This window comes from Vipera ursinii (genome assembly GCF_947247035.1).
Source record: "Vipera ursinii genome assembly, chromosome: 12".
Classification (NCBI taxonomy): Eukaryota; Metazoa; Chordata; class Lepidosauria; order Squamata; family Viperidae; genus Vipera; species Vipera ursinii.
In genome coordinates, this window is record NC_139525.1 from 17,274,976 (window position 1) to 17,302,620 (window position 27,645).

Below are 27,645 nucleotides of genomic sequence, written 5' to 3' on the forward strand. Positions count from 1 at the left end.
CGCCATTTTGGTTTTAACAGTCCCTTCTGAAGGGACGGCAGCTGCGACACAACATTGTTTGCCCACTTCCAGGACTTCAGGTCTTCTGGAGAGGCAAATCGGTGCCCGTGTAAACCATGATAGGGAACTCCTAATGGCACAGTTCTTCTCAACATCCCCATCCTAAATAGTTGGGTCTCTGATCCTAAACTCCCAACTGGGTCTCATAACTGGAACAGTTTTGAATCCATAACCACCAAGACACAATTGTGTGTGTGTGTGTGGGGGGGGGAGATACAGTTTGACAGTGCTTGTTATACCAACGTTGTATTGTTAACTGTGTGGATATCACTGTGCAAGCCAAAGGAGTTGGCTAGCCTTTTCTAGAGCTGCAGACCCCGGGCTGTTGCCCCTGCCACCTCTGTGAAAAATCTGCCATACGGATGTCCCGTTGCCCAAAGATTCTTCTAGAAAGGAGGCGGAAGCTTGTGGCCCTGTGAGTGTGTTGCTCAAAAACATCCCCAGCATTTTCTAACCAGAGCAGGGACCCCAGGGAGCCCCCGTAGAAGAATCTGCCCCAAGGAACCTGCTTCGGATGTCTGGGGCCTTTGTGAGGAGGGCTGTTTGGCTGGGACGGGCGCCCACCACTGCACTGCTGGACTACCGCCTTCTTTTCTCCTCTCTTGCAGGAGTTCTGCTTCCGGTCCCCAAAGATGGCTGCCGGACCAAAGTAGGTCTGGCTTGGCTTCCCTGCGGTCTGTGAGGAGGGAGCGCCTCGTTTCACTGCCTCACCCCAGCCCAGCGAAAGACCCCCCCCAGAAGCCTTCCTGGAGGGGCGGGTGGGGCTTCTCTTCAGCCCGACTCTCCTAGACGAGGCCCTTTCCACTTGCGCTTGAGGCAGCTGGAGCCCGCAGACACCCCCTCGCCCCCATTGGTTGCTAAGCTGATACCCTTTGGGTTTCCCTGCTCGCATTCCGTAGTGCAGGAAGATAATGCCCCCCGCCCCTTTTCTCCATCCGCTCAGCTTCATTTCATAATTTGCTGAGGTTTCAATTACAGCACAATTTTCAGTGATATTGTTCAACTCTTACAATTTTAGCAAGAATGAGAATGGTGGAGTCCTCGGCAGTGTCTGAACTTGGTTGAGTGCGGGGGTTTGCTTCTTGCTTAGTCGCTTGACCAGGGTGTGGTTTTCTCCTGGGTAGTTGCTTGGTTAGGGTATTGTTTTCTGTGTGATGGTCTGGTATTAATCCCTGCTTATCTGGGTGTCAGTTGCTGGAGAGGACGTGCTCTAGTATTTTTGTTTGGGTTTTTTGATTGTGAATGGTATGGTTTATCTTTATGTGTCTATTCAATTCCTCAGCATTCTTTGCCATTTGGCCTGGTTTGAGATGCTCACAGTTTCCCAGTTGAAACTCTGGTTGTGAGGCTGAGGAGTTTTTGTTGTGTCCTTTGACTGCTGGTTGGTCTTCATGGATGCGCACTGCAAGTCTTCTGGCCGTCTGCCCTACATAGTGGCTGTTACAGTCCTGGTGCTTTTATGTCTGCCCTCCAGACAAATCAGCCGTTTCCTAGCCGGGACATGAAAAACCTACCAACGAAGCTCAGAGACCACCAAGGACTCCACAGTCCAGATATTCTGTTCCATTTGAACAATTAGAATGGATTGCTGTGTCACAGGAAAAGTGGCTTGTATGTTTTATAAATAATAAATATTTTAATTACAATCTCTTTTTTGTAAAATAAATAAATAAATTTGTGAACATTGGGGAGAAGAAAATGAAGGTTGGAGATGAAAGTGCTCAGGAAGATATGGGTTATTGCCGTGATGATAAGCAACCCCAGAGATGTGACTGCTTCAACCCTCCCCCCCCCCCGCCGCCTCCCCATTGACAGATCCACCCCCAGAAACAAAGGATTCCCCCTGAGCAGCCCCTCCCCTGATGGAGCCCAGGATCTCAGCAAGGAGCAATGGAAGATCTCAGCCTTTCTTCTTCTTGAGATATTTTTTTTAAAAAAATGGGGGGTGGGGGGAGGGATATCTTTTAAAATTCAAGATTCTGGAACTGGGGAAAGGAGCTAAAGTGATATTACTCCTAAAGCTCGGATTTAAATCTGTGATCTTTGAGACTCTGGAAGAATCCAGGAGGAGCGAAGTTACTGACTTTTGGACAGAGGAATCTGCTATTAGGCCTTTGATGTAAATCAGAGCCTCCTGCTTGTAGTCAGGGGTAGGCCACCTTGGCTCTTTTGTGACTCGTGGACTTCAACTCCCAGTATTCCTGAGCTAGGATGGCTCAGCTTGGAAACCTCTCCCTTTCCCCTCAGCATGGCTGGCTCAGGAATTCTGGGAGTTGAAGTCCACAAGTCATGAAAGAGCCAAGGTTGCCTACCCCTGGGCCTATACTATTCCTACTGTTTATGTTCTCTGTAGCTGTTCAGGAATGCCTCATGGGCACACTTTTAACAAAAGCATTTTAAATTTTTAACTATTTTGTGCCACCTTGAGTATTACGCCATATATAATGTATTGCCCAGCCTCTGAAATTTCTTCTCCCAGTTGTTCCTCTCTCTCTTTCTTGGCAGAGTATTTAAGAAGACTTGTTCTAATGAGAAGGTAAGATCCTGGTTTGCTGTAAACACATCATGAGGAGGCTAACTCCTGGCTAATTGGCATCCTGTGGCAGTTGTCAGGGTCTTTATGAGAATAGAATAGAATCTGGAAGGGACCTTGGAGGTCTTCTAGTCCAGCCCCCTGCTCAAGCCTTGGATGGGACAGTTCAGTTGGGTTGATTCTAACACATCCAGGTGGTTGCAGGAATTGGCCCTGAGATGGGCAATTTCTCTAAATGCAATACAGGTGGTCCTCGACTTACAAAAGTTCATTTAATGACTGTTCAAAATTACAATGGATTAAAAAAATAATAACTTATGACCATTTTCCACACTTATGACTGTTGTCACATGTTTAAAATTTGGATGCTTGGCAATTGGTTCAAATTTATGACGGTTGCCGTGTCCCAGGGTCACGTGATACACTTTTGCGACCATCTGTCAAGCAAAATCAATGGGGAATCCAGATTCACTTGACAGCTGTGGCAAGAAATGTCGTAAAATAGGGCAAGCTCAGTTAAGAAATATTTCATGTCCCAACATAAATTTTTGGGTCCCCTTGCAGTGGTAACTTGAGGACTACCTGTAACTCAAAAGAAAGGTTGTGCCCCATTTTCTGGATTAGAGCAGCCAGCCAAGAAAAGCCCAGGCCGATCTTTGTCCAAGCCATTAATCTTCTCAGCTAGAGATCTTTTTTCAAAAGGGATTCGCCTTAGAGGCCCCCCCACCAAGCAGCTTAAATTGCACCAGGTCCCTAAATAGGTGTCACAGGAGGTTCCTGCCTTCTTCCCTGGGCCTTCCCCCCCCTTTCATTGGAGGAAAGATGGGTGGGGGCCAAACCCTGCTTTTATTTCAGCTCCTGCTGTTAAGTTTCAAATTACCTAAGTAAGTTTGTCAAAACTTGGTCATTTTCGTGTCATGAATCTTTGCAGACTTTTTCCAAAGTTCTACAATTATCCGGTTATCTTAATCTCTTCTGCTGAAAATTAGTTCTCCCGGTCCTCCTCTATTGCTATTCTAATTTTTATTTTTATTCTTGAAATAGGATGCTCAGAAATGGTATGGTCGGGCTAATGCAGAATAAGTGCTCCCTTTGGTGTGGAAACTATATTTCTTATGATACCATTTGCTGATTCATATATCAAGCAATATGCTTGATCCCTTATCCCGTATAGTACCAGCTATATAATACATAGTGTACAGTATCAACCTTGTTAACTCTCAAGACTCTTTTTTCTGCAATGTATTTAAAATGGGCTGTGATTAACGTACATATGTATATGTAATGGGTGTGTGTATGTATGCATACATACATATGCATACATACACACATATCTATATATACACACACACTGTGTGTGTGTATAGTGTTTGTGTGTGTGTGTGTGCGCGCATGCGCATGTATGGTTATTTTCTTTTGAGAGGGGGTATCAGACTTTCATTTTTTAATGTGTGCCAGTGTGTTCACAGAAAACAAGTGGCAATAATCTTATTGTCTTATCACATAGTGCACTGTGTATTTCATTTATTTTTTTCCTAAAATAAATCAATAAAAGGCCAAATGTTTCATTTGTGTCTTAAACTGTATTCTGTACTTTGCAGCCCATTCTCTAATCTTTCCAACATCATTTTGAATTTATTTTCCACATCATTTTGCATTATCTGCAAATTAGAACCACTCAATGTTTCAGGCCAAACCGATGGGGGACCGTCAGGGAGGGATTTTTCAGTTCCGAGTAGTATGATGTGGAAGAGCCAACCTTTGTCATGATGCCATTGGCCAAGATTATTGAGTGAAAGATCTCTGTAAGCAAAGGTGGAGAACCAGCTCTCTCTCTCTCTCTCTCTCTCTCTCTCTCTGTCTCCTGCCTATCCAGTTATCCATCTACCTGGGAAAGCGAGACTTTGTGGATCACGTGGAATCTGTGGAACCTGTCGGTATGTGATTTGCTTTAAATCCTGTTAGTGCTGATTTCATTCTACAGATCCTGCACCCTTTTGGAAGATGGTGACATAGAGTGCCAAGCAAGTTCTGTAACAAGATAATCTGAACTTGTACAGCTACTTAATGCAGTTGTGTTAGTCTAGGGCAGGGGTGCGAGACGATATTCCAGGGGGTGCGGAAACTTGGGTTTTCAGAATTATAGTGTCTATGCATAGTTCATTGCCTTGATTTTGAACTTTTGTAAGGGGTGCGAGAATATATCAGAAGCCTTCTAGGGGCGCGGGGTATAGAAAAGGTTGGAAGCCGCTGCTCTAGGCAACCAAAAGTTAGAAGAATCTGCTAATCCCTTTTCTGATTTACCCTTTTTATTAAAAGACGTATGCTTTCAGGAGCTCACTTCATCAGACGCAAGGCGTGACTAGGCCCGATTTAGGATTTAAATTGGTATAAGATGGGGGGAGGAAGAGAAAGGAAGACGGAGCATTTTTAGCTATTCAGTTAAGACAATGTGTCAACGTTGCAACAAACTGAACTGAAGCCATTTTTCATTTTGTTGCCTTTGCCACCGTTTAGTTTAGAGATTTTAGATGAATGTTAAGTTTCTCAGTTAGCCATAACAATACTTCTGGGTGAGAATCAAGGTCAGTCCTGATAAGGGTTTTGGTGGGCTGAAAAGCTGGGAGGAAGGCCCCGTTTTGAAATAATTGGTGAATCTGATTTATGACAGCAATTTTGGGGTGGGAATTGCAGCTTGTTACTTGTATCCTGAGGGAGGGGTTTTCAGCCTTGGGTTCACCTATCTTAAGTGCTGATACTTTGTTTCCTAAATAAAAAGTTCTTTAAGGAAGAAATCTTTGCCTTGAAGTTCTTTTAAATGGTTTCATCTATCGGAACCACGACACAATGTTCTCTCAAGGTTGGCAATTTTAAGCAGTGTGGACTTCAACTCCCAGAATTCCCCAACCAGTACAGATTGAATGTGGTTGGTCAGCCAGCTTAAAAATCCATCTGATGTTGATGCTGTCTACCCTGCATTTTTTCTGTCTCATCAAGAAGCAGGTTGTGATCCACTTCAGCAAATGCCTAATTGAAGTCTAACTAAACTATGTCCACAGCATTTGACTAATTTAATCACTTTGTCAAAGAATGCAATAATAGTTTTGCTTGTTTCTAGCAAATCTGTTGCTTGATTATCTTTTCCAGGACCTTGCAAAGTACTGATGTCTGACTGGTTGGTCTGTAGTTTCCTAGGTCCATTTTTCTTCTTTTTTGAAGATGGAACCAAATCAGCTTTTTTCCCTGTCCTCCGGTAGTTTCCCAGAGGAACAGATTTGGTTCCAGAAATCCACAGATTTAGTGCTTCTACAGTCATGTCTGCCAGATCCTTCACAACCCCGGGGTGAAATCCATCTGGTCCTGGTGTTCTCAATTCATCTAGAGTAGATAAGTGTCCTCTTACCATTTTCTTGCCTATTTTGACTGGTATTCATATTCTGTCTTCTACAGAACTTTTGACAGGTTGGTCTGTTTTTTTTTCCTTTTGCGTAAAGACAAATGCAAAGAATGAATTGAATAATTCTGCTTTCTCCCTGTTACTTTCTCCCTTCTCGCATCAGTGAACCCATCACTTCCTTGACATTTTTCTTGTTTTTGCATAATAAAGTGGTTTTTTTTAAAAAGGCATTTGTTGCAAGCCTTACTTCATTCTGAGTCTTAGCTTTCCCGACTTTGTCCTAGCAGGTTTGGGCTATTTGCTGATATTCTGTTTTAGTCATGTGTTCCTCTTTCCATTTTTTATACCTTTCTTTTTTGTCTCTGAGGTTATCAGGTTATCTTTACGCTTCTTGATTCATCCTTGCACTGCATTGGCCTTTTTGGCAGCTGCAGCAGACTGCTGGATCATACTTTTTTAAAAAGGGGTGGTGGTTTTCCACCAGGACACTTGGATGCCTCTCACAGTTACTGCTGTGATTTAATTCGACTTTATTCAATTTCCTGTGCCTGCCTTATGTTGAATTCCAATGTGATACGGTCACTTTCCCCCAAAGCCCCCACAACTTCAACCCCTTCTATCATTTCATCTGTTACTAAGAATTAAGTTCAGTGTAGCTAATTCTCTAGTTCCCGCCTCTGTCTTTTGGATGACAAAGTTGTCTGCTAGGTTCATCAGGAACCTATTTGATCTCCCACTTGGTGCAGAGTGTGTCTCCCAGTTGATGCCAGGGTAGCTAAAGTCCCCTATTATTATTGTAATATACCTTTTGCTCACTTTAGTTGACTGATTAGCAAAAGGTTCATCTGTTTCCTCTGCTTGATTGGGTAGTTTGTAGTATATGCCTGTGGCAATGTTGTTCCTTTCTCCTTTTATGTGAACCCAAATGTATTCAAGGCTTAGTTTTTGGAATTTTTGTAGAGAATTTCTTACACATAATGTGACTCCAGCAGTTCCTCTTTTATTAGGTCTATTTCATTTGAACAATCTAAACCCTTCTAAGCAGTATGTTCCAAATACGGGTTTCGCCCCACCAATTTCCCTAATGACAACAGTGTTATAACTGCCATCATGTAGTAGAACTTCAAGTTCAGGCTGTTTATTACTCATGCTTTGAGTGTTAGTGTATAGGTACTCAGTTCTTTTTGGCTGTCCCTGGATTTGCTTCCTGTGTCTCCTATTTTATATCTGAGTTCCCCTTCTTTTACACCACAGCTAGTCCTCGAATTATGAGCACAATTGAGCCCAAAATTTCTATTGCTAAGCAAGACAGTTGTTAAGTGAGTTTTGATCTTTTTTGCCACAGTTGTTAAATGAATCACTGGAGTTGTTAACCATGGTTTAAAGCGAACCTGGCTTCTCTACTGACTTTGCTCATCAGAAGGTTTCAAAAAGGGGGTGACGTGACCCTGGGACTCTGCAGCCATCATAAACAGAAGCCAGTTGCCAAGCATCAGAATTCTGATCATGTGATCGCGGAGATGCTATAAGTGTGGAAAATGGTTGTTAAGTCATTTTTTTCCAGTGCCGTTGTAATTTCATATAGTCACCAAGTCAAGGCCTCCCTATACTTGACTGGTGGTCTTGAGGTTTACGCTTGGGATTAGGTCCTAAAGATTGGCCTCCTTCCCCTTTCGGGTTTGGTTTAAAGCCTTTCAGGTTAGCTGATCCAGTTGTTTTCAGAAAGCATTCTTCTTGGTTTCCCTTCCAGATGCTCTTAATAGAGGTCATTTAGACCAGATGTCTCCAATCCTTCTGGATATGGCAGCGGTGGAGTGGGGGTGGGTATGGCTTCGCATGTGTGCGCTCACCACTTTTAAAAAAATCAGCATTGCATGCACACGCACACAAGCTTTTCTGCCCACCACTTCCACTGTCAGGTTCCAAAGGGGCCCATGGCTCACCAGTGGGCGTTGGATCGGGGGTTGAGGACCCCTGATTTAGACTGTGGTCTGGGTTCTCTCCGTGGCATCCTCCTTTAAGTGTTTTATTTTAAAAGGTCTCTGTTCCCTCATTGGATGTTTACCTTCTGTTGGAAGTACAGATGAAAACATTGCCTGTACTGCCATTTCTTTGGCTTTCATTCCTAGCTGTTTGTAATCTCTTGTTATTGTTTTCAGGCTCTTTGTGGTGTTATTGATCCCCACATGAAAGAGGGGAAAGGAATGATCATCTCTGGGGTTAATTATTTTAGTAACTCTTAGTTGTATCTTTGATTTTTGCTCCTTGATGAATTGTCCACTCTACAAATTCCATTCCTTTGACTGGTGAATCTCCTAGCACCAAGAGACGCCTTTGTTTTTTGAGGCGCAGGGAAACTGAGTCTACTTTTCTTCCTGTCACTGGTACAGCTGATGATGTCCCTTCTCCAGATGCCTGCACTTTATTCCAGGGGGAAGGAAATGAAACTAATCTCTTTGGTCCAGGGAAGCTGGCTGGACTAGATTAGATTGCTTAATTTTTCCCCCTTCTGTGATGGACATGTCTCCATCAGTCTATGTCTAAGGGTTCTTCTTTTTTCTTTTGGGAGTTAGTTGTTCCTTATGTGCTCAGTTCAATTCCAGTCTTCTTCCTTTAGACCAGGGGTAGGTAGGCAACCTTGGCTCTTTTATGACTTTTATTGGCTGGCTCAGGAATTCTGGGAGTTGAAGTCCACGAGTCATAAAAGAGCCAAGGTTGCCCACCCCTGCTTTAGACGGCGTTTCTCAATTTGTTGCTTGAATCTCAGAGTCTCAGCTAAACCTACCTCTAGATGTGGCCCTAGATAGCTAGTAATATTCTTCCACAAGATATAATAAAAACGTAAAAAATAAAGGAAGTTTTTATTTATATACATTGATTATATATTTTATATGTAGCCCAAGACAATTCCTCTTCACTCAGTGCAGCTCTGGCAAGTCAAAAGGTTGGATGCCCATGGCCTAAACCTTTTATGTTCTTGATTTTTTTTATCTATACCAGTAAATGCATCCCTGATAGACAGCACCATACCACCTTCTCTGTTGTTTTTTTTCTCTCTACTCCCATCAATCCCGACTTGTTCCTTTTTGCCTTTTGGCCTTATGATGCCTGCTCATCTTGCTTGATCCCATACGCTGTGCATTCATATGGAGTCATTTAAGATCATAGATCAGAGTCTCTGCCTTCAGCCTCTCTTTTCCTCTCAGCCTGTATTTCCATTCTGTCTTTGTTGAACTCATACTTTGCAAAACCCAGGGCTTTTCTGCTGCGTTCAATCCATTCTTTGCTATAACAACCATCTTAGCACTCCTTCCCCCTTGACTCCAACCTGAAGCCCCCCTAACCAGGCCACAGTGCTCTCAAGATATACATTTGCCCTCCTTGGTGAGGTTAACGGAGTGGAATTCATCACACACCCCCACCTAAAGTTTGTAATCCAACATCTGTTGCTTGCAACCAGAACGGCACTTGTGTTGTCTCCCCTTTTTTCGTGTTGGATTTCTGGTTTCAACAGGCGGAATAGATGACAAGACCACCTGGCCTCCAGGGACCCTCACCTTCCCCTGCAGAGCCATGAAACTGGCTGTGGGGTTTTATTGCGATGCCTGGAGAGAAGCCTTCTGCACCATCTTCACGCCGGGTTTCTTTTTGTTCTGTTTTTTAAACTGGGTTCTGTTATATTTTTATTTCCAGATGGAGTTGTTTTGTTGGACCCGGAAACCGTGAATGACAGGAAAGGTACTTTTCTTGTTTTTTTTTTCCTCTCTCTCTCTCTGCCCTCTTCAGAAACCTGCTTTATTTATTTAGCAAATGTATAAGGCCAGCCATCTCACTGGACATGACTCTGGTCAGCATACAGCGAACAATTCAAGCAGCAAACATAATAAAATACCTAATCAGCAAGATTGCAAGAGAATAACAGCCATCCAAGTACCATCTAGACGTCTCTCAGCTCCCGGTGGGATCCTCATGGTTGCTAACAGGGATGTGGCTAACCTCATCTCAGCGGGAATGATAATCCGAAGGGTGGGAGCCACCTCTGAAGAGGCTAACAGCAGATGGCAGTTAGCAAACGGGACTCACACCCTTCCTGCTGGATGGGCATATGGAATTGGGGAGAAGCGGTCCCTCAAATTGCCTGGTCCCAGGCTAGAGGCCAAAGCCAGCACTTTGATTTGTACCTGGAAGTAGACTGGAAGCCAATGAAGCTCGTGGAACAGAAGTATAAGGTGTCCTAAGGCAGGGGCCCTCAACCTTGGCAACTTGAAGACTTGTGGACGTCAACTCCCAGAATTCCTTGCTGAGGAATTCTGGGAGTTGAAGTCCACAAGTCTTCAAGTTGCCAAGGTTGAGGGCCCCTGACCCCAGGGCACACGGAATTGTCCATGCAGCTGCACTCGGCACCAATCGAAACTTCCAGTTACTCTTCAAGGGCAGCCCCATGTAGAGCACATTACAGGAATCCACGCTGAAGGTGATCAGGGCACGAAGGACTGTAAGTGGAGCCTCATGGTCCAGGAAAGAGCATAACTCGCCCACAGTGTGAAGCCGTACGAGCCACAACTGTCGCCTGTTCCTCAAGCAGGAGTTGTGAGTCCACAAGGACCTCCAGATTGTGTACCAGGTTTGTCTGTGTAATGGAATGTATGGATGACCTTGGGGGATGAGGGGAAGAGAGGCTGCCTAGGAAGCAATCGGAGAAGAGAAGCAGGAGCCCCCAGTCACTTCTTAATGGTCAGGGAAAGAAGGAAGGATCTGCCCCAAGGGATCAGAGGCTTAAAATCAGGTGTGGGAAGTTGCAAGATGACGTTAACGTAGCCCTATAGTAAAGTAGAATTAGCTCATGTAGTTGAGTTCTTGTCTGGTTTACCAGTCTGAGGGAGTTCCACCACATCCAATACAAAAGATATTTGGTGTTTGCTACCAAAACCAGCAAAGATCCAGAAAGCTCCAAAACCAAGAATCCATTTTCAATTGAAGCCTCTTTCTCATCGAGAGCCCCCCCATCAAATCCCCAGGCTCCAGGACCAGACATAAACAGCATTGCCTAGTTCTCGAAAGGCAGATATATACTGTATAACTGAATATCATCAGCATAGTGATGATACTTTACCACATGGCAGTGAACAATCCCACCAAGTGTCTTCATGTAGATGTTAAATTTGTGATCCGTTGTCTTCTGGGGGTCCCAATCTTCCAAACATGACAGGTTATGAAAAAAACATCCTACTTTTTGATTTTTTACTATGTATATAGCATTCCTGGTCTCCAAAATGAAATTAACTTACTACCTTAATTAGGAAACTTTTTATTCTGAACTAAGGGGAATTGTGTTTTTCCCCCCTTCATCTCTTCACCTAAACTGCTTACAAGCACTCTCTTGTATTTTGTATTCTTCTCTGCTCTTTTTTGTGTCCTTCATCCTCTGACGGTCCAGTCTACGTGACTCTCACATGTGCATTCCGGTATGGTCGAGATGACCTGGATGTCATTGGGTTGACCTTCCGGAAGGATCTCTATCTCCTCACAACTCAGCTGTACCCACCAGTGCCGGACCAGGTTCCGAAGACCCTCACACCCTTACAGGACAAGTTGATCAAGAAGTTGGGAGAGCATGCTTACCCTTTCACCTTTGAGGTATCCGGTGATTTGTCTGGCTTCCCTTCCCCCTTTCTTCCCACAGCCACTGCTGCTGCGTGTGTGGGCTGCCCAACGGCTGCGGGTGGCATCGGAAACTTCTAAGATGTGGCTGTGGACTACCCCATCAACTCAAATTCTTCCTATGTAAAGCAAAAGACGGAGGTTGCAACTGTTTTTTGCATTCTGCTGCTTGGAAAAAAGTCAGAAGTCACTATTTTTTTTTCTTCCTTCTTCAGCTCTTTCTACACTTCTCTTCTTCCTAACTTTTTAGGAGTTCAGGAGCTTTTAAGAGCTAGATTTTAGGGGCCCTGGTGGCACAAGTGATTAGAATGCAGCGTTGCGGGCTGACTCTGCACACAGCCAGTCGTTCAATCCTGACCGGCTCAAGATTGACTTCCATCCCTCCCAAGGCTGGTAAAATGAGGAGCCAGACTGTTGGGGAGGGGGGGGCAATGTGATGACGCTATAAACCGCTTAGAGATGGCTGTAAAGCACTATGAAGCGGTATACAAGTCTAAGTGTTATTGCTATTGCTGTTTTTCAATTTTTATATCTATTTGTATTTGACCTTTAATTTAAAAGGTGAAAAACTCTTCAAGGTTTTAAAAGATTTTGAAATGCCTCTCACATTCCTTTACTCCCCTTACCCCCCTCCCCCTCCCCCAACCGCTCAGGGACCTTGCTGAAGATGTGGTACTTCCTAGTCTTTTAGGAAGGGAGAGGTTTTGGCTCTGTGTGTCCTCATTCCTGGAACTCTCTTCCGGAGGGTTACTGCATTTTGTTTTTTTGTTCCCACAGATGGCGACCAACCTGCCCTGTTCAATCACGCTGCAGCCGGGACCAGATGACGCTGGGAAGGTGGGTGGCAACTTCATGTCTGGATGTTGCTCTTCTCCCCCGTAGGGTGGGCCACCAAGCCGAGTGCCAGCCTCGGGACTCCCAGGGCCCCCCTCAGTCTTGGGAGCCCCGAGGCTTCGGTTTCCCAGGGTGACTCACTCCCCGGCCGTAGCCCCAGGCCCATCCTTCCAGCCCAGCCAGTTTCCCTGGGAGCTGCCTACCTGCTTGCCTGCTGCCTTGGCTGGATCCCTAGCTCTGCTTCCAGCTCGCCCCACTTGTCTCGTTTTTGTAAAGGTTACTCAGATGATCAGTTCTTCTCTATCTTTCTCCGTATCTGTCTCCTTGGCCTTTCTTGCACGAACTGCAGTGTCTCTGGAGCAACCGCTGCTAAGTACAAAAGGGATGAAGCAGCAGCAGAGAAAGTGGCGCCGCTCTCAGAACCCCACCGCTGGTTCTGGGTAGCAAATAGGAACCTGATCCTTTCTCTAAGTGTATTTTATCTGTGGCTGCATAGAATCGTAGAGGGCTTGTCTTGGAAGGAACTGGCCCTCTGGTCCACCGCCTTTCTAATGCAAGAATGTCTAATGTGGTTTTTCCAGAGACAGCTGGACTTTGTTTTTCTTCTAATACCTTTTGCTTCTCATCCAAGAAGCTTCTTCTCAGAACTGAAGAAGCTTCTTGGGTGAGAAGCGAAAGGTCTTCAAGGAAAAACAAACTCCGGTCCCTTTTTGTAAAAACACCTTTGGAACAACCATGGCCTGGATGACTGAGACTCTCCATAGATGTCATGCAAGAATCCTCCCCCCCCGGTGATTAGTCCATCGGTCACTGCTTCTCATCTTCCTGTGGCCCATTTTACACCATGTCAGTTGCAACCTAGAGTAAATGCTCCGTAACATGGGGGACTTTTAAGGGGCTAAAATTCCTCTTTTAGTTTTTTTTCTCATTGATAATTGTAAATAAAGGCACAATTTGCCTCCAGTCAACTTGTAACTTCTCCCCTTTGTCTCTCCCCTAGCCCTGTGGTGTGGACTTTGAGGTGAAAGCATTTTGTGCTCAAGACGTGGAAGAGAAAATTCCTAAGAAGTAAGGCCAGCATATTTTAATATTTATTGAGCTTAAAGTACAGTTATTTTGCTTTTCAACTGAAAGTAAATCCCCACCATTCATTTCTTTCTAAAGTAAACATTTTTATAGGATGTAAGAAGATAGAAGTGACAGGGCCCTTGAGAAGTTTGGGGGAGCCCTTGGCAGCTGAGTCGGACAATTCTGAAGAGGAGGAGGAGGAGGGGTTTGGAGAGCCTTTGGTATCAGAGGGAGGCTCTGATGCACTGCAGGACTCTCAGCCTGGCCCCTCCCGTCTTGTTCCTCCTCAGACCCAGCTGTGTGAGCATGAAGGATTGGAAGAAGACGATCCACAGCTGGCTCTGTTCAGGGACGCTAGGAGTAGGAGGCAATCTAGCAGAACTGAGCAAAGGAAAGCAATGAGGCAACTCGGGAGAAGGCAATGAGAAGCCACGCCTTGAGACTGCTGTTTAAAAGGGGAATGTGTGGGAGGTGCTGGTTGCTGAAGGCAACCGTTTGAAGAGCTTCTGATAAAAGTCTTGGTCTGTATTTGTTTAACTTTGGTTTGAACAGTTTCGTTTAGTTTTTGCAAATAAATTTGGTTGGATTAATTCCAGCCTATTGAATATAAAAAGGGGTTGTCCCTGACATTCCAACAGGGCCGGTCGTAGGCTGGAACAGAACACCTCTGGAGTAAAAGTAAATATGCCCTCCGCTCCTTCTCTTCCTGGAGTAGAGCTGCTCCTGCCACTGCATCTGAGGTGTCTGTTTGCACCACGGAGGAGTGGGAGGGATCAGGGTGGCAGAGGACGGGTTAGGGTCAGGGTCAAGCCCAAAGACAACAGAGTGAAATCAACTGAGTCCACTCCCTTGTTTACTTACACCTGATGGACGGAATCTGACCAAACTAGAACTCGCTACCTTACTCGATCTATCTTCAGAGGGGTGTGGCTACCGGAACCTCTTCCCCTCTCCCTCCTCCAGTTTGGGACTGTGCAGTCTTGTAATGTGGGCATCGCTTTAGTGGCATATGCCAGCTCTTCCCTGGAAAAGCTCTGAGCTGGCCCTGCCCCGCCTCTCCAAGTGCATTTTCCATCAGAGGTTGAGAAGCAAAGAGCTGTTTTAACTCTCGAAATGCCATTTGCTTTTGAGTTGACCAGGAGAATCACCAACCGTTTCTGAGGAGCTGGGACAAGGTCAGCAAAACGGGATGAATTTCCTGTAGAAGTTAGCAAAGCTGAGAAATCTCATCTTTCACACTCTGTGCATGTGGAGATTTTGTGGCCCAAATAGTCCAATTGAGACAGGTCAAATGGACATTTTTCTAGTTTGGCAAGAGCTTTTGGTCCTGTAATTTTTGCAATAGATTTCTGACATGGGTGACACGGAAAGAGATTATTCAGAATGAATAATATTGGTTATTTGTTAGCCAGACTAGCAGATTTGAGATAAGTGGGAGAGGATGATGGTCTCTAATTGTCACTCTGTTCGGGTCTTCGTAGCCGTGAATGGCTTGCATGTGGGCTCTCTTCAGAGTGATCGTTGTTTGTCCTCTTTGTTTTTGAGGACGAAAAACGTGGGTGCTGATGCTGGTCAGTTTGTAGGGCGAATGAATGCTTTTTGGACATTGACATCCTGATATTCCTTGAGGATGGCTAACTAGTGGCTAGAGATGGGATGCCATCTCTTTGCTGGGTTTTGGGCTCCTGGCTTCAAGCTGATGTTGCAATCCCATACCTGCGTGTGTCTGTTGGTGTTATGGCCTCCTCTTTCTCCCCCAAAACATCTCCAAAGTCTGTGTGTTTTTCAGGCCTCATGCGCTTTCCACACCTGAAAGTACCCCTCGTTTCCTTCAGTTTTATTCCCCCCAAAGCTGGGGAGGGCCCCTTTTGAGATGCTTTTGCGACCCCTCCTCCTTTGGAGACAAGTTTCATTGGTCTAAACTGTGTTTCTTCCTCCTGTCTCCAAAGGTCATTTCCACTTCACTCTCCAACTCCTGTCTGTGACTTCTTGCTCCTTATTCTCTACGCTGAAACATTTCTTCTCAGTGGGGTAAAAGGTGAAAGAGGAAGGCTACATGAAGTATTTCCAGCCCCTCTTTAGAGTTCCCCCCCCCCCGGCAGGGAGGGAGGGAGAGAAAGAGAGAGAAAAACTTCATGTTTCTGATTGGTTCAACAGGCTCTAATGCTCTCTGCCCTTGTCCAGGTTGCCAGGGTTAACTCTGGCTGATTTTTCCCCTCTCTCAGCCTTTTGGGGGGGGGACAGGATTGCTCCCTCACAAATCTTCTATCATAGTTCAAAAACCTGGCAAAGCTCCGAGAATAATTCCTAAGGTTTCCCTCTCCTGCCTCTCGCTGTGGCTCCGGCATGCTCATCCCTCCTTTCCTCTCCTTCCAGGAATTCGGTGCGTCTGGTGATCCGGAAGGTGCAGTTTGCCCCCGCCCTCACGGGCCTAGCACCCAAAACCCAAATAAACAGGCAGTTCATGATGTCAGACAAGCCCCTGCACCTCGAGGCGTCTATGGATAAGGAGGTCAGTGTCGCTGCGGTCTCTTCTCAGCTGGACCCGGGTGTGGTGCTAGTCGCCTCTGTCCTGGCCCCCGTCTGCTTCTCTCCTTGGAGCTCTGACTGGTCACCCCAAGCAGAGGTGGGATTGTGGGAACTCTGGCTCCTGGCTCGTTGAAATTGCAGGTCCTTCCAGAGGATAGGCACTTTTCACAGACGCTGCTTTGTCATCGACTTTTTTTTCCTGATTTTAACCATGTTTATTGTCTTCCTAAGGCTGAATTTCTTCTAATCGTAGATGGGTAGGTTTGCAGTGTAGCATCAAAAGATTAGAAGGGAAAAAAAGAAAGACGGCAGAGGTGTTTGCTGAGTGGTGCTTCTCTCCAGGATAACAGGATGCTTATTTTCTATCTGATTTTAGTAACATATTGTGATTTCAGATTTATTACCATGGGGACCCCATTGGAATTAATGTGGACATAAACAATACCACCAGCAAGATTGTAAAGAAAATTAAAATAACAGGTAAGGGAGAAATTAAACAAGCCACGGAAGCAGCCCATTCATGGTGGAATCAGCTGTTGCCTTATTGGGTCCTTTTGAGGGTGACCTCCTAGGCCAGGGGTAGGCAACCTCGGCTCTTTTATGACTCATGGACTTCAACTCCCAGAAATCCTGAGCCAGCCATGCTGAGGGAAAGAGAGAGAGGTTTCCAAGCTGAGCCATGCTGGCTAAGGAATTCTGGGAGTTGAAGTCCATGAGTCATGAAGGGGCCATAGTTCCCCCATGCTGACTCAGGAATTCTGGGAGTTGAAGTCCATGAGTCATAAAAGAGCAGAGGTTGCCTACCCCTGGCCTAGTACAAGTACAAAAGAGTGACGTTCAGAGGAGCTTTGTCACTTTTGTGTCCTTCTGATTAGGAGCGATACCAGTGAGTGATGCAGAAGAAAACCCCAAAGACCTTGTGCATCATTGCTTATTTCCCTGCTCAGTTTATATCACAGACTGAATGTTGCATGTACCTGTATTCCCAAACACGCCACTTCTATCATTCATGGTGCATGACAGCCCTAGCTCTAATCCCCAATCCCATCTTCACATTAGCGTGAACCATTTCATCACTTGAGCAGTTTATTGTACAGCAGTCAGAACACAGGAATGTGGTTTTGGAAGACGGGCGCTCCATCACTGGAAGTTTTTAAGAAGAGATTGGACAGCCTTTTGTCCAGAGTAGTATAGGGTCTCCTGCCTGAGGAGGGGGTTAGAGCAGAAGATTTCCAAGGTCCCTTCCAAATCTTGTTATTCTGAAATATTAAACTATTAGGGACACAGCTCACCTGAATGGTTTGGTAAACTTGTAATATCTGCGTAAAATCCCCCACTCCCTGCAATCTCGGAGGACCACCCCTGTGCTCCTGTGTCTCCCTCTTTCTCTCCAGTCGAACAGCTGACCGACGTGGTTCTCTTTTCCCTGGATAACTACACGAAGACGGTCTGCTCAGAGGAGTTTGTGTAAGTGGCAGGTCTTTGGTGGTGGGAGTTGAGGAGAAGAGAGGGGGGTGGTCCATTCTCAGCAGAGGATTTTCTTGGGGTAAAGGCAGCAATTGTAGGCACAGCGTCTCTGATTTTTCTTCTGTTTTGCCCCAAAACGTGTCACAGTACACGTGTTTTATTCCTGTTTGAAAATGAGAGCTTGGATTTTCAGACGTTTTTGTAAATGGAATCTTTATAGTTGCATGTCATACAGAGATCGGAAAGCCCTTGGCGAGGGAAAAGGTCACCCCCAAAGTGAAGCGGGGAATGCACTTTTCCCCCCTGAAAAATGGAGGAAATGGCTGTTTAAGCGATCTGGTTGGTTCAGAAGCAGAAGGAGATTATGAAATTGCTCGCTTTGGATGAATTTGGGATAATTCCAGTGAATTCAGGAAAGGAGGGAGCAGAAGTCCCATGAAACTGTCTGCCTTGAGGCCTCTGAGGGAGCCCGTCCCTCTTGCCTTTTCCAGCGCATATGCACACAGTGGAGCTGCTCCTTGGCGTGCACAAGGGGCCCACAGAATGGGGGTTGCAGGCCTCCCTTGATGAAAGTCTGTTTCTCTTCTGGGGAAAAATTATTTTCTCCATCGGTTCCAAGCTGGAGTTTTGACAATCATCAGCCGAACCCACCAGCTTCTCATTGACAGACCTTCCCTTCCCTTCCCTTTCCTATAGGGAGAACGTGGGTGCAAATTCCACTTTCTCCAAAACATATGAGGTGACTCCCTTGTTGAGCAAGAATCGTGAGAAGTGTGGCTTGGCTCTGGATGGCAAACTCAAGCACGGGGACACCAACCTGGCTTCCACCACCATGTAAGAGGAAGCACCTCCCCCCCTCCCTCCCTCCCTCCCTTCCTCTTTCTTCTCTGTTTCTTCTTTTTCTTCCTTCCTTCCTTCCTTCCTTCCTTCCTCTTTCTTTCTTTCTTTCTTTCTTTCTTTCTTTCTTTCTTTCTTTCTTTCTTTCTTTCTTTCTTTCTTTCTTTCTTTCTTTCTTCTCTCTCTCTCTCTCCCTCCCTTCCTTCCTTTCCTTTTTTCCTTCTCTGTTCCTTCCTTCCTCCCTTCCTCCCTCTCTTTTTTCTCTCTCCCTTTCTTTCTTTCTTTCTTTCTTTCTTTCTTTCTTTCTTTCTTTCTTTCTTTCTTTCTTTCTTTCTTTCTTTCTCTCTCCCTTTCTTTCTTTCTTTCTTTCTCTTTCTTTCTTTCTTTCTTTCTTTCTTTCTTTCTTTCTTTCTTTCTTTCTTTTTCTTTCTTTCTTTCTTTCTTTCTTTCTTTCTTTCTTTCTTTCTTTCTTTCTTTCTTTCTCTCTCTCTCTCTCTCCCTCCCTCCCTCCCTCCTTTTTTCTTTCTTTCTTTCTTTCTTTCTTTCTTTCTTTCTTTCTTTCTTTCTTTCTTTCTTTCTTTCTTTCTCTCTCTCTCTCTCTCTCTCTCTCTCTCTCTCTCTCTCTCTCTCTCTCTCTCTCTCTCTCTCTCTCTCTTTCTTTCTTGGCACAGGGTGCCCCATGGGATGGAGGGTAGCTTCACTTCTTGTCTCGCTGCTCTTGCTCTTCCAACGTCTCCCCTTCTTTCTTCTTAGTCTGCGGCCTGGGATGGACAAAGAGGTTCAGGGCATCCTGGTTTCCTACAAGGTGAAAGTCACGTTGGTGGTATCGAGAGGAGGGTGAGTCTTTTTTTTCTACAAGAACAGCATGAAAAAGCCCCCTTTGGATTCTGCCCCAATGCCTCTTTCTCCCTCTGTGCCCCCCCCCCCCGTTACTTGGGGAACTCAGCCCCAGTTGGCAGGGAGGCTGCCCAGCCATTGCCGGGTGCCGGTGGTGGAGCTTCCATGGCTGCGAGCAGATCTGAGCTGCAGTCTGCCCAGAGCGCCAGTCCAGAGCCGGGGCCCACGGCTTCAGTCGCCCTGCTCCCGACGTCTTCCTGCCTCATCGCTTGATTCTGTTTCATTCGTACGATCTGCTGGGTCAAGTTCAGGTGGTCCTTGACTTACAACCGTTCGAAGTTACAGCGGCACTGAAAAAAGCGACTTAGGACCGTTCTTCACACTTATGACCGCTGCAGCCTCCCCAGGGTCACGTGATTCGCCTTCAGACGCGTGGCAGCTGACTCACATTTATGACCATTGCAGTGTCCCGGGGTCACGTGATCCCCTTTTGTGACCATCTGACCAGCTTCACTTAACAGCCCTGTTACCAACTTAACAACGGCAGTGATTCACTTAACAACTGTGGCAAGAAAAGTCGTTAAATGGGCTAAAATTCACTTAACTCGCTTGGCTGCAGAAATTTGGGCCTCAGTTGTGGCCGTAAGTCGAGGACTCCCTGTACAGGTCTGGGTGGCCTTTGGTTTTAAAGGGTATTACAATTGCTCTAGGGCTGCCAGCAGAGGGGCTCCACCCAGCCCAGCCCAGCCCACCTCCCCGAGTTGTTGTGGGGGGAAAAAGAGAAGGAAGGAGTATTAGGGATGTTTCCCTCTTTGAGTTGCGTATAAGAATAATACAGGCATTAAACAAACCAACCAATAAAATATCTCCCCTGTCGTATGTGTGAAGTGATCTTTGTCTTTTCCTTATTGACCATTTCCTCTCCCCACAGCATCCTGGGAGATCTCACCTCAAGGTAAGGACTGACTGATGGATTAAATTGAATAAACCGGTTCCCTCCCGATCGTTTTGAAAGGCGCCTGGCTTAAGCTTTAAGGGCCGTGCTCGGAGGGAGGCCCTCACGCTGCGGTACCTTTCAGTTGCGTTATTGGGCTGCCAGTAAGTTGCCTTTCAGGGTGGCCCCTCGATTAGAGGTCCCGCTTGCACAGAAGAGTGAACAATTTGGGCTGTGATTCCAAGATGTGCCGTTCCTGTCCTTCCTGTTAGCGGGAAACAGCGCCCATGGCATCGGTGAGGTTAAGGCTGGTGACCTGGTTTAGAGTTGGCTCTTATTAAAAGGCACGACGTGAAAGCCTTGGTTGCCCACGATGGCTGGCAGAGTTTAGTCTCTGTGGGCCCATCTGCAACCACAGCCAGGGCAAAATGGCAGCTTAGAATAAGAGGAGCCAAGAACGTGACAACCGTTGCGTCTGTGGAGACTGAGAGAAAGTGAAAGGCTCAAACAATATTAGAATGAAAGTGGTTTAATTTTGTGGAGTGGACGAGGAATACATCAATACAAAACTGTTACGGTCATTTGGGTTGCTTGGATGTGTGTGGAAGGAGGCACAGCAGAGCTTCACAACTGCCTGTCGGGGGTAGCAAGTTGGTGGCCCTTGGAGCTACGCGTGAGTCCACGGCCACCACAGCGTGGGTGTGCTGTAATGCTTGGTACTCACTTGTCCAACTTACATGGAAGCCGATGGGTGAAGTGATCTGGCAGTTGGGCTTAGGGGTCACCGCTATATTGAGGGCACCCAAATTTTTATCCTCAGTCCAGGCCGACTCAGAGATGCTGTGACAGTCTGAGCCAGTGTCTGGAGAGGTGATGGGATGTGGGAATGACCTTGGGGGGGGGACAGAGGGGAAGAAGTGCTGGGTAAGGAACCATCAGACAAGGGAGGCCGGAGCCCCGAATGGATCAGTGGCCAGAAGAAGAAGCTTAGGAAGAATTTGCCCGAATTGATCAGGGGGTTAGTGGGACGTTTGAGCCTTCAGACTTGCCAGGTTCTGTTAACGTTTACAATAAAGTAGAATCGGCTCATCTAGTCCTGTTCCCTGCCTGGTTTATCCAGGAGGGCTGACAGTGTCTAGATGGGTTAAAAAAAGAAGGCTCAGATTAAATATTTTGCAGGTTAACTTGCCCTTTGTCAATAAATACTGAGCTGTGACTTTGCCTGGGGTTGCACTAACCCTGCAGGGAGCAGCTTCTGGACTCATCACTCCTGCTTCAAGAGCAGGTAGAAGCTGCCCCTGGGAGTCCTTTGCCCAGCTCTAGCCCCCCCCCTCGGTTGGATGATGGCCATGTGCCATGTCTAGGCAGCCTGAGACATCTGAAGAAGGCCCGCCGAGCATCCCTTCTCATCCAGGTTACATTGGTGGTGCAGGAGGCTCCTCCCTCCCTCCTTCCTTCCTTCCCTTCCTTCCTTCCTTCCTTCCTTCCTTCCTTCCTTCCTTCCTTCCTTCCTTCCTTTCTTTCTTTCTCTCTCTCTCTCTCTCTCTTTCTTTCTTTCTTTCTTTCTTCTTTCTTTTTTTCCCCCTATGATGGCACAGGGTGCCCATGGGATGGAAGGCAGCGTCCCTTCTTGTCGTCAGAACTGCAGAAGCCTTCTTTTCTCAACCTTCCTTCTGCCCCAGCTGATTGGGAAATGGGCTTTCCTCCAAGCATGTGTATTTCTCTTGTATATCTCATTTATTTATTTTATATGTATAATTGGGTTTCTTTTTATTCTGTTGCTTATGGCCCAAGGTCATAAGATTGACCAGTTAACAAATACTTAAATACGTATGTAAAAACTTAAATGAATCTTGCATTAAAAAAAATTCTGTGCCTCCTTTGGGCAATTCGATGTGGTTTCTTTTCCAGTGACGTCTCGGTTGAGATGCCGGTTATCCTGATGCATCCTAAGCCCCCCGAAAGTAAGTATTGCCCGGACAACACCCTGCCTCGCTGTCTCAAGACGTGGCGGCTTTGAGAAACGGCCAGACTGTGGGAAACGCTCGAGTTCCCAAAACTGGAACCAGCCACACGGCCCCCATTCAGTGCTGGGCGGAATCCAGGGGCCGCTGATGGAGGGGAGGGGGAACGAGAGGGTCCCGCCTGCCCCCAGGGCCCAAAGCAGGCAGCAAATGTCTGCCTTTGGGGAGGTTTCACGCTGCTCTTAGAGAGGGACACGGCAGCAGGGCTGCTTACAGAGGTGTCCTTTCCCATTCGTAAAACCATTAAAAAGAACGGACTGGGAAACAGTGGCCGCCCGCTTCCTTCCAGTAGGGGGGGGAATGAAGGAGACCCGAAGTGACCCCCTCGGCCTGGCCTTGTGGGGATCGGCTTCTGCCAGTAACAAGCAGGCCCTGTCAGAAAGTCCGGTTCATGCGTCCTTCAAACTCTCTGAACCATTGGATCCAAAAGATCCCTATAGATTACTTACTGGCTCTCCCTTTTCCACATCTGTTTTTTTTTATTGAAAAGTTTTATCATACATTTTATCTTTAACAAACCCCCCTACCCCTCCCCTATCCCTCCCTCCTTACCCCTCCCCCCCTCCCCCCCCCGACTTCCCAGAGCTAAGTACAAGGTATAAAAAACAAAAAAAAAGAATCATAAACAACCATATGCTAACAACCGTAAACTCTAAAATCTATCACTCTCTAGCTCATATAGGATAACTACAAACACTATTAATATAAAATATATAAAAATATATATAAAAAAAGGAAAAAAGAAAGGAAGACTTATTCAAATGCTACATGAAACTTCTTAGTCCCGTATTTGTTCTGGATATACTCAATCCATTTTCTCCACTCCATAATATAGCGTTCTTGCGAATGATCTTTCAAATAGGCCGATATCTTTGCCATCTCTGCCAGGTCAGAAACCTTTAAAGTCCATTCTTCTATAGTCGGCAGTTCCTCCTTCTTCCAATACTGACCTATTAAGAGTCTTGCTGCCGTAATTAAATTCAACATCAACTTAGTGTCCACAACTGTAGCATCTGTAATTATTCCCAACAAAAAAAGTTGCGGACAAAACTTTATCCTCTGTTTAAAAATCTTCTGCATGTTCCACCAGACTTTTATCCAAAAAGCCTTAACCTTTTTACAAGTCCACCATATGTGAAAATATGTTGCGTCTTCATCACCGCACCTCCAACATTTAGGCTGATAATTCGGATACATACTTGCAAGCTTTTTAGGATCTAAATGCCATCTATAAAACATTTTGTAAAAATTCTCTCTTAGATTTTGAGCTTGTGTAAATTTTGGATTTGGGTGAGGAACGTAAAATTTCCACATCTCTGTTAAAAACACATCTAGATGTTCAGCCTTTTAAATACACAGCAAATTTTACAGGGAAAAAAACCCCAGTATTTTGGGTAGTGAACAAAAAAAAATCAAACCCCACTTTCAAGTCTTTGGCATCTTTTCAAAAGGGCAGGGCAGGGGCCCCCCGGCCAACCCCAGCCGAGGGGGTTGCAGCAGCCAGGAGGCCGACGGGAAGGAGCAGCAGGCAGCGTCCTTCAGTTAGCAGCAACGGCTTCTCCTCCTCTCGCCCCCAGCTGCCCCCCCGGGTCTCTCTCCTTTGGGGGAAGAATATCCCAAGTCCCAAGTCAGTTGATGGCTGGATTCCTCTCCTCATGATTTAAATGCCTTTTTCATTTTATGAAAATCCGGAGAGTTGAAGTCTACCTGTCTGAAAGTTGCCAAGATTGAGAAGCCCTGGTCCTCAACCCAAGCCTGGCCTTCCAACCCCTGGACCCTGACCCTGACCCAAGGCGTGGCCCCCTCTCAACCCACTCTTCCCCCAGCAGATTCTGATCATTTTGGTGCAGTGAGGGGGGGGACCTGGCAATATATTTAAACGACACCATTGATGCTCCAGAATGGAATGGTTCTGACCACCAGCACCCAAAGCTAAACAATACCTGTCCATCAACCACCCCTCCAACAAACAAAAAAACAAAACACACACACACACACACACACACACACACACACACACACACACACACACACACACCAATAACAAGAGAGTGCATCTAAGCCCCTGAGCCCAATGCTGGCGAAGCACCAGACCTTCCAGGCCTTGCAAAAAGCTAAATTCCCTGAATAATCTCCTTTTTCTTTCCCCGGCCCCACCGACAAGGACCGTTTGGGGAGGGGCAAATGAAATCCCATCCTTTGGAGGGCTGCACCAGGCTGAAGGTTGAGTAAAGACCTTGGAGAGGGACGAGTTGGGTTTCCAGTATCTGTAACCTGCAGGCCCCCATCGGCCCCCTGGATGCCCCAGCTGTCCAGTGTTTCAAAAAGAGGCCTGGGAAGTTGGAGCTGCCTGCTTGATGTCTGTGTGTCTGTGCTTGCGTCTCTCTGTGTGTGCTGCACATGGCCAGCTAATAGACACAGGTGGGCAGGCAGTTTTTCTTGGATAACGTGGTCATGATGAATGTGACTAAATGGTGTGTGCATTTCTCTTTCATCCTCTGCCTCTTCCTGATTGACAGTAATATCCAGGTAAGAAAAGAGGGCTCCACACTAGAATTGGCAGCATGTCGTTATGGATAATTCGCTCCCCAAAATAAATTTAGCTCTGACAAAAACTGACTGTTGTTAAGGAGTGGTGATTCTTCTGACTACCACAAAAATATAATTTTAGGCAATTTTACCGAACTTCAACTTCCATGAAAAATTAATTAATTAATTGGAAAGCTTATGCTATTCTCGTGTTTCATTGCAGAAGGAAAATGTGATCATCCTCATTGTACACTTTTATTAGCTAGTTTTTAGACCAGAGTTTCTCAACCCAGGCAACTTGAAGATGGGTGAGCTAGAATTTCCCAGAATTCCCCATTGCTGACTGGTGGTTTCTAGAAGTTGAAGTCCAGGCATCTTCAAGTTGCTAAGGTTGAAAATCTCTGCTTTACGCCGGTGTTTCTCCACCCCGGCAACTTCCAGACAGGAGAATATTGTAAGCTTTCCAGTGGAGAAAGACTGCTTTAGACAAACCCATTCCCCGAAATCGTATTTATGTAGTCTTACATTTTGAATGAGTATCTGAAATCGCTGAATTTTGAAGCGGTGTCCATAGCGCTTTCCTCTCCCATCCCCTGGGGTGGTCCCATATCTCCTTCTGCCTGCCTTGTGATGTTCAGCCCCACTCCCATCCCTCCATCCCTGCTCCTCTGAGAGAACAAACTTCCATGGTGGAGCCCCCCACCCAGACCAACGAAGCAGGAAGGACGGGAGGGTGCCCCAAAGCCCAGAGATAGGGGCCTTTCAGCCCCACCTCCTTCCTGCCTCCTCCGTTCCAGGTGTTTGCTTTGGGGCTGGCTCTCTGGGCTGAGCCAAGGGCGCGTGGAACGGTGGAAAGCACGACTCACTCCGGTCCTGGGAAAAGTTTAGGGGGGAATAAAGACTAGAATGCAAGATCAGAGACGGATTCTACCATATCTTGGGCTCTCACTTTGATATATTTTCCATCGATTTTCAGCGATGACATTATGGTTGAAGACTTCGCCCGCCAGAAACTCGGAGAAGGGGAAAGTGAGGACGAGCAGGAGGAAGGAGGAGGAAAAAGCTAACGCTCAACTCTCCTCAGCAGGGGATGATACTCCAAGCCGAGATCATTTAGGGCATTTTCAAGATCATTTCCGCGCATTTACCTTAGTATCTCAGTGTCGTATTTGTAATGTGATAATTTCTTGTAAGCTTATTTTTCCCCTCTGTCTTTAATGCTTTTTGCAAAAGATTCCCGGTACGGTGAAGCTTTTCTCCCCAAGCGTGCAAACGAAGGGAATGCCATCCGTGCCCCAAGATGGCTCTTCCAACTCTTCATTTTGCCTGGTTTCTTTTCCCCAAGCCCGGCCTTCCAACCGCTGGACCCTTCCTGATCCAATGTGCACCCCCCCCTCAATCGACTCCTTCCCCAGCAGATTCTGATCGTTTTAGTACAATGGGAGCAGACCTGAAGACCCTTTCCTAAGAATTATTGCCATTATTGGAAAAAGCTGACTATCCAGATACCCTGTGATCATGTGAATAAATGTTATTCCATCAAAATACTTTGCTGGAGATGTGTTTGTGTTTCCTGAAGATTGACCCACTACCTCTGCTGGAGGTTGCTTCCAAACCTCCGCCACTCTTTCTGTGATATCATACATTACTTTTGAATTTCCCGCCTTTCAGTCTGAGGTAATGCCCCCGTGTTCTTCATTTTTGCGTAATATTAAAAAGACAGTTTCTAGAACCTTATCCACACCCTTAATATATTTAAAGATTCAGTCATGTTCCCCTTTTTCCCTTCTGCCCTCCAGGCTGCACACATACAATTTCTCCTATCTCTCCTAACATGTTTTGTTCCTCAGACGTTGCACCATTTTTGTTGCCTGTCTCTGGACTCATCAACACCTTTGAAATTGTTTTTTTTAAATACGATCCTTCTTACAGTTACCGCTGTTGAGCCGGGTACCACCCATTCTGTACCTAGGCCTTTGGTTTTTCTTGCCTAAGTGTAAAACCTTATTTTGCTCACTGCTGAATTACGTTTTGTTGGATACGGCCCAGGGTTTAAGTCTATCAAGGTCCTAGTTGATCTTGAGTCTCTCTTGTAAAGCGTTGGTTATTCCCGCCAGCTTGGTGGTGTCTGCAGATTTGATGAGTTCCCCTCATTTATTCCTTCATCTAGATCATTTATGAAAAAAAAGAATCCCTAGAGAGAGATTGATGGAGACATGTCACTCAAGGGGAAAAAAAATCCCAGGCCAGAGCAGGCCAGCTGCCCCACTGGACCTAAGCAATCAATCTCAAACTCTGGGTGCTGCATCGCTAGAGGTTTTTTAAAATAGGAGATTGGCCAGTCACTTATCTGGAATGGTATAGGGCAGGGATAGGCAACCTTGGCTCTTTTATGACCGGAATTCTGGGAGTTGCAGTCCACGAGTCATAAAAGAGCCAAGGTTGCCTACCCCTGGCCTAGGGTCTCCTACGTGAGCAGGGGGTTGGACTAGAAGACCTGCAAGGCTCTTTCCAACTCTTATTCTGCATTATATTCTGTATTCTGACCTGATTTTCCAGCAGATCCTTCAGGATTAGGAGTGAAAGTGAGAGGAGCAAATGCAAATGCGATGCAACCCAAGCCCCACGTCTCTGTCCATGCACAAAGGGCTGGGCTTCAGCTCTGCATCTGGGTGTCCAGAAAGTCTCCTGATCAGAGGAAGTACAAAACTTTTCGGATGTCTCTGTAAAGGGATTGGAAAAACAAACAAACACCTCAGAATGTTTCTAAAATACATTTTTTTAAAAGGAGATTAAAAATATTTGCAGAAATGTTTCCAAAGTATGAAAAGAAGAAGTTTTTAGATAAAAACCAGAAGTTGTGAGTGCTTCATCACTGGAGGCTTTCAAGAAGAGACTGGACAGCCACTGGTCTGAAATGGTCCAGGGTCTCCAG

The 27,645-nt window shown here is 46.0% G+C and overlaps 1 protein-coding gene across 1 annotated transcript; it reads left to right on the plus strand.

Moving 5' to 3' along the window:
- Window positions 1-1,083: 1,083 nt before the first annotated feature.
- Window positions 1,084-26,246, plus strand: ARR3 (arrestin 3; the record flags this gene model as incomplete). The annotated part of the gene is made up of 15 exons (XM_083371845.1): window positions 1,084-1,109; window positions 2,566-2,596; window positions 4,470-4,530; window positions 9,684-9,728; window positions 11,428-11,627; window positions 12,429-12,488; window positions 13,486-13,553; window positions 15,930-16,065; window positions 16,478-16,562; window positions 17,477-17,549; window positions 18,246-18,383; window positions 19,140-19,223; window positions 20,155-20,178; window positions 22,069-22,121; window positions 25,687-26,246. 15 exons carry the CDS (start codon window positions 1,084-1,086, stop codon window positions 25,926-25,928), a joined length of 1,326 nt encoding a protein of 441 aa, XP_083227971.1. The 3' UTR covers window positions 25,929-26,246.
- Window positions 26,247-27,645: the final 1,399 nt, after the last annotated feature.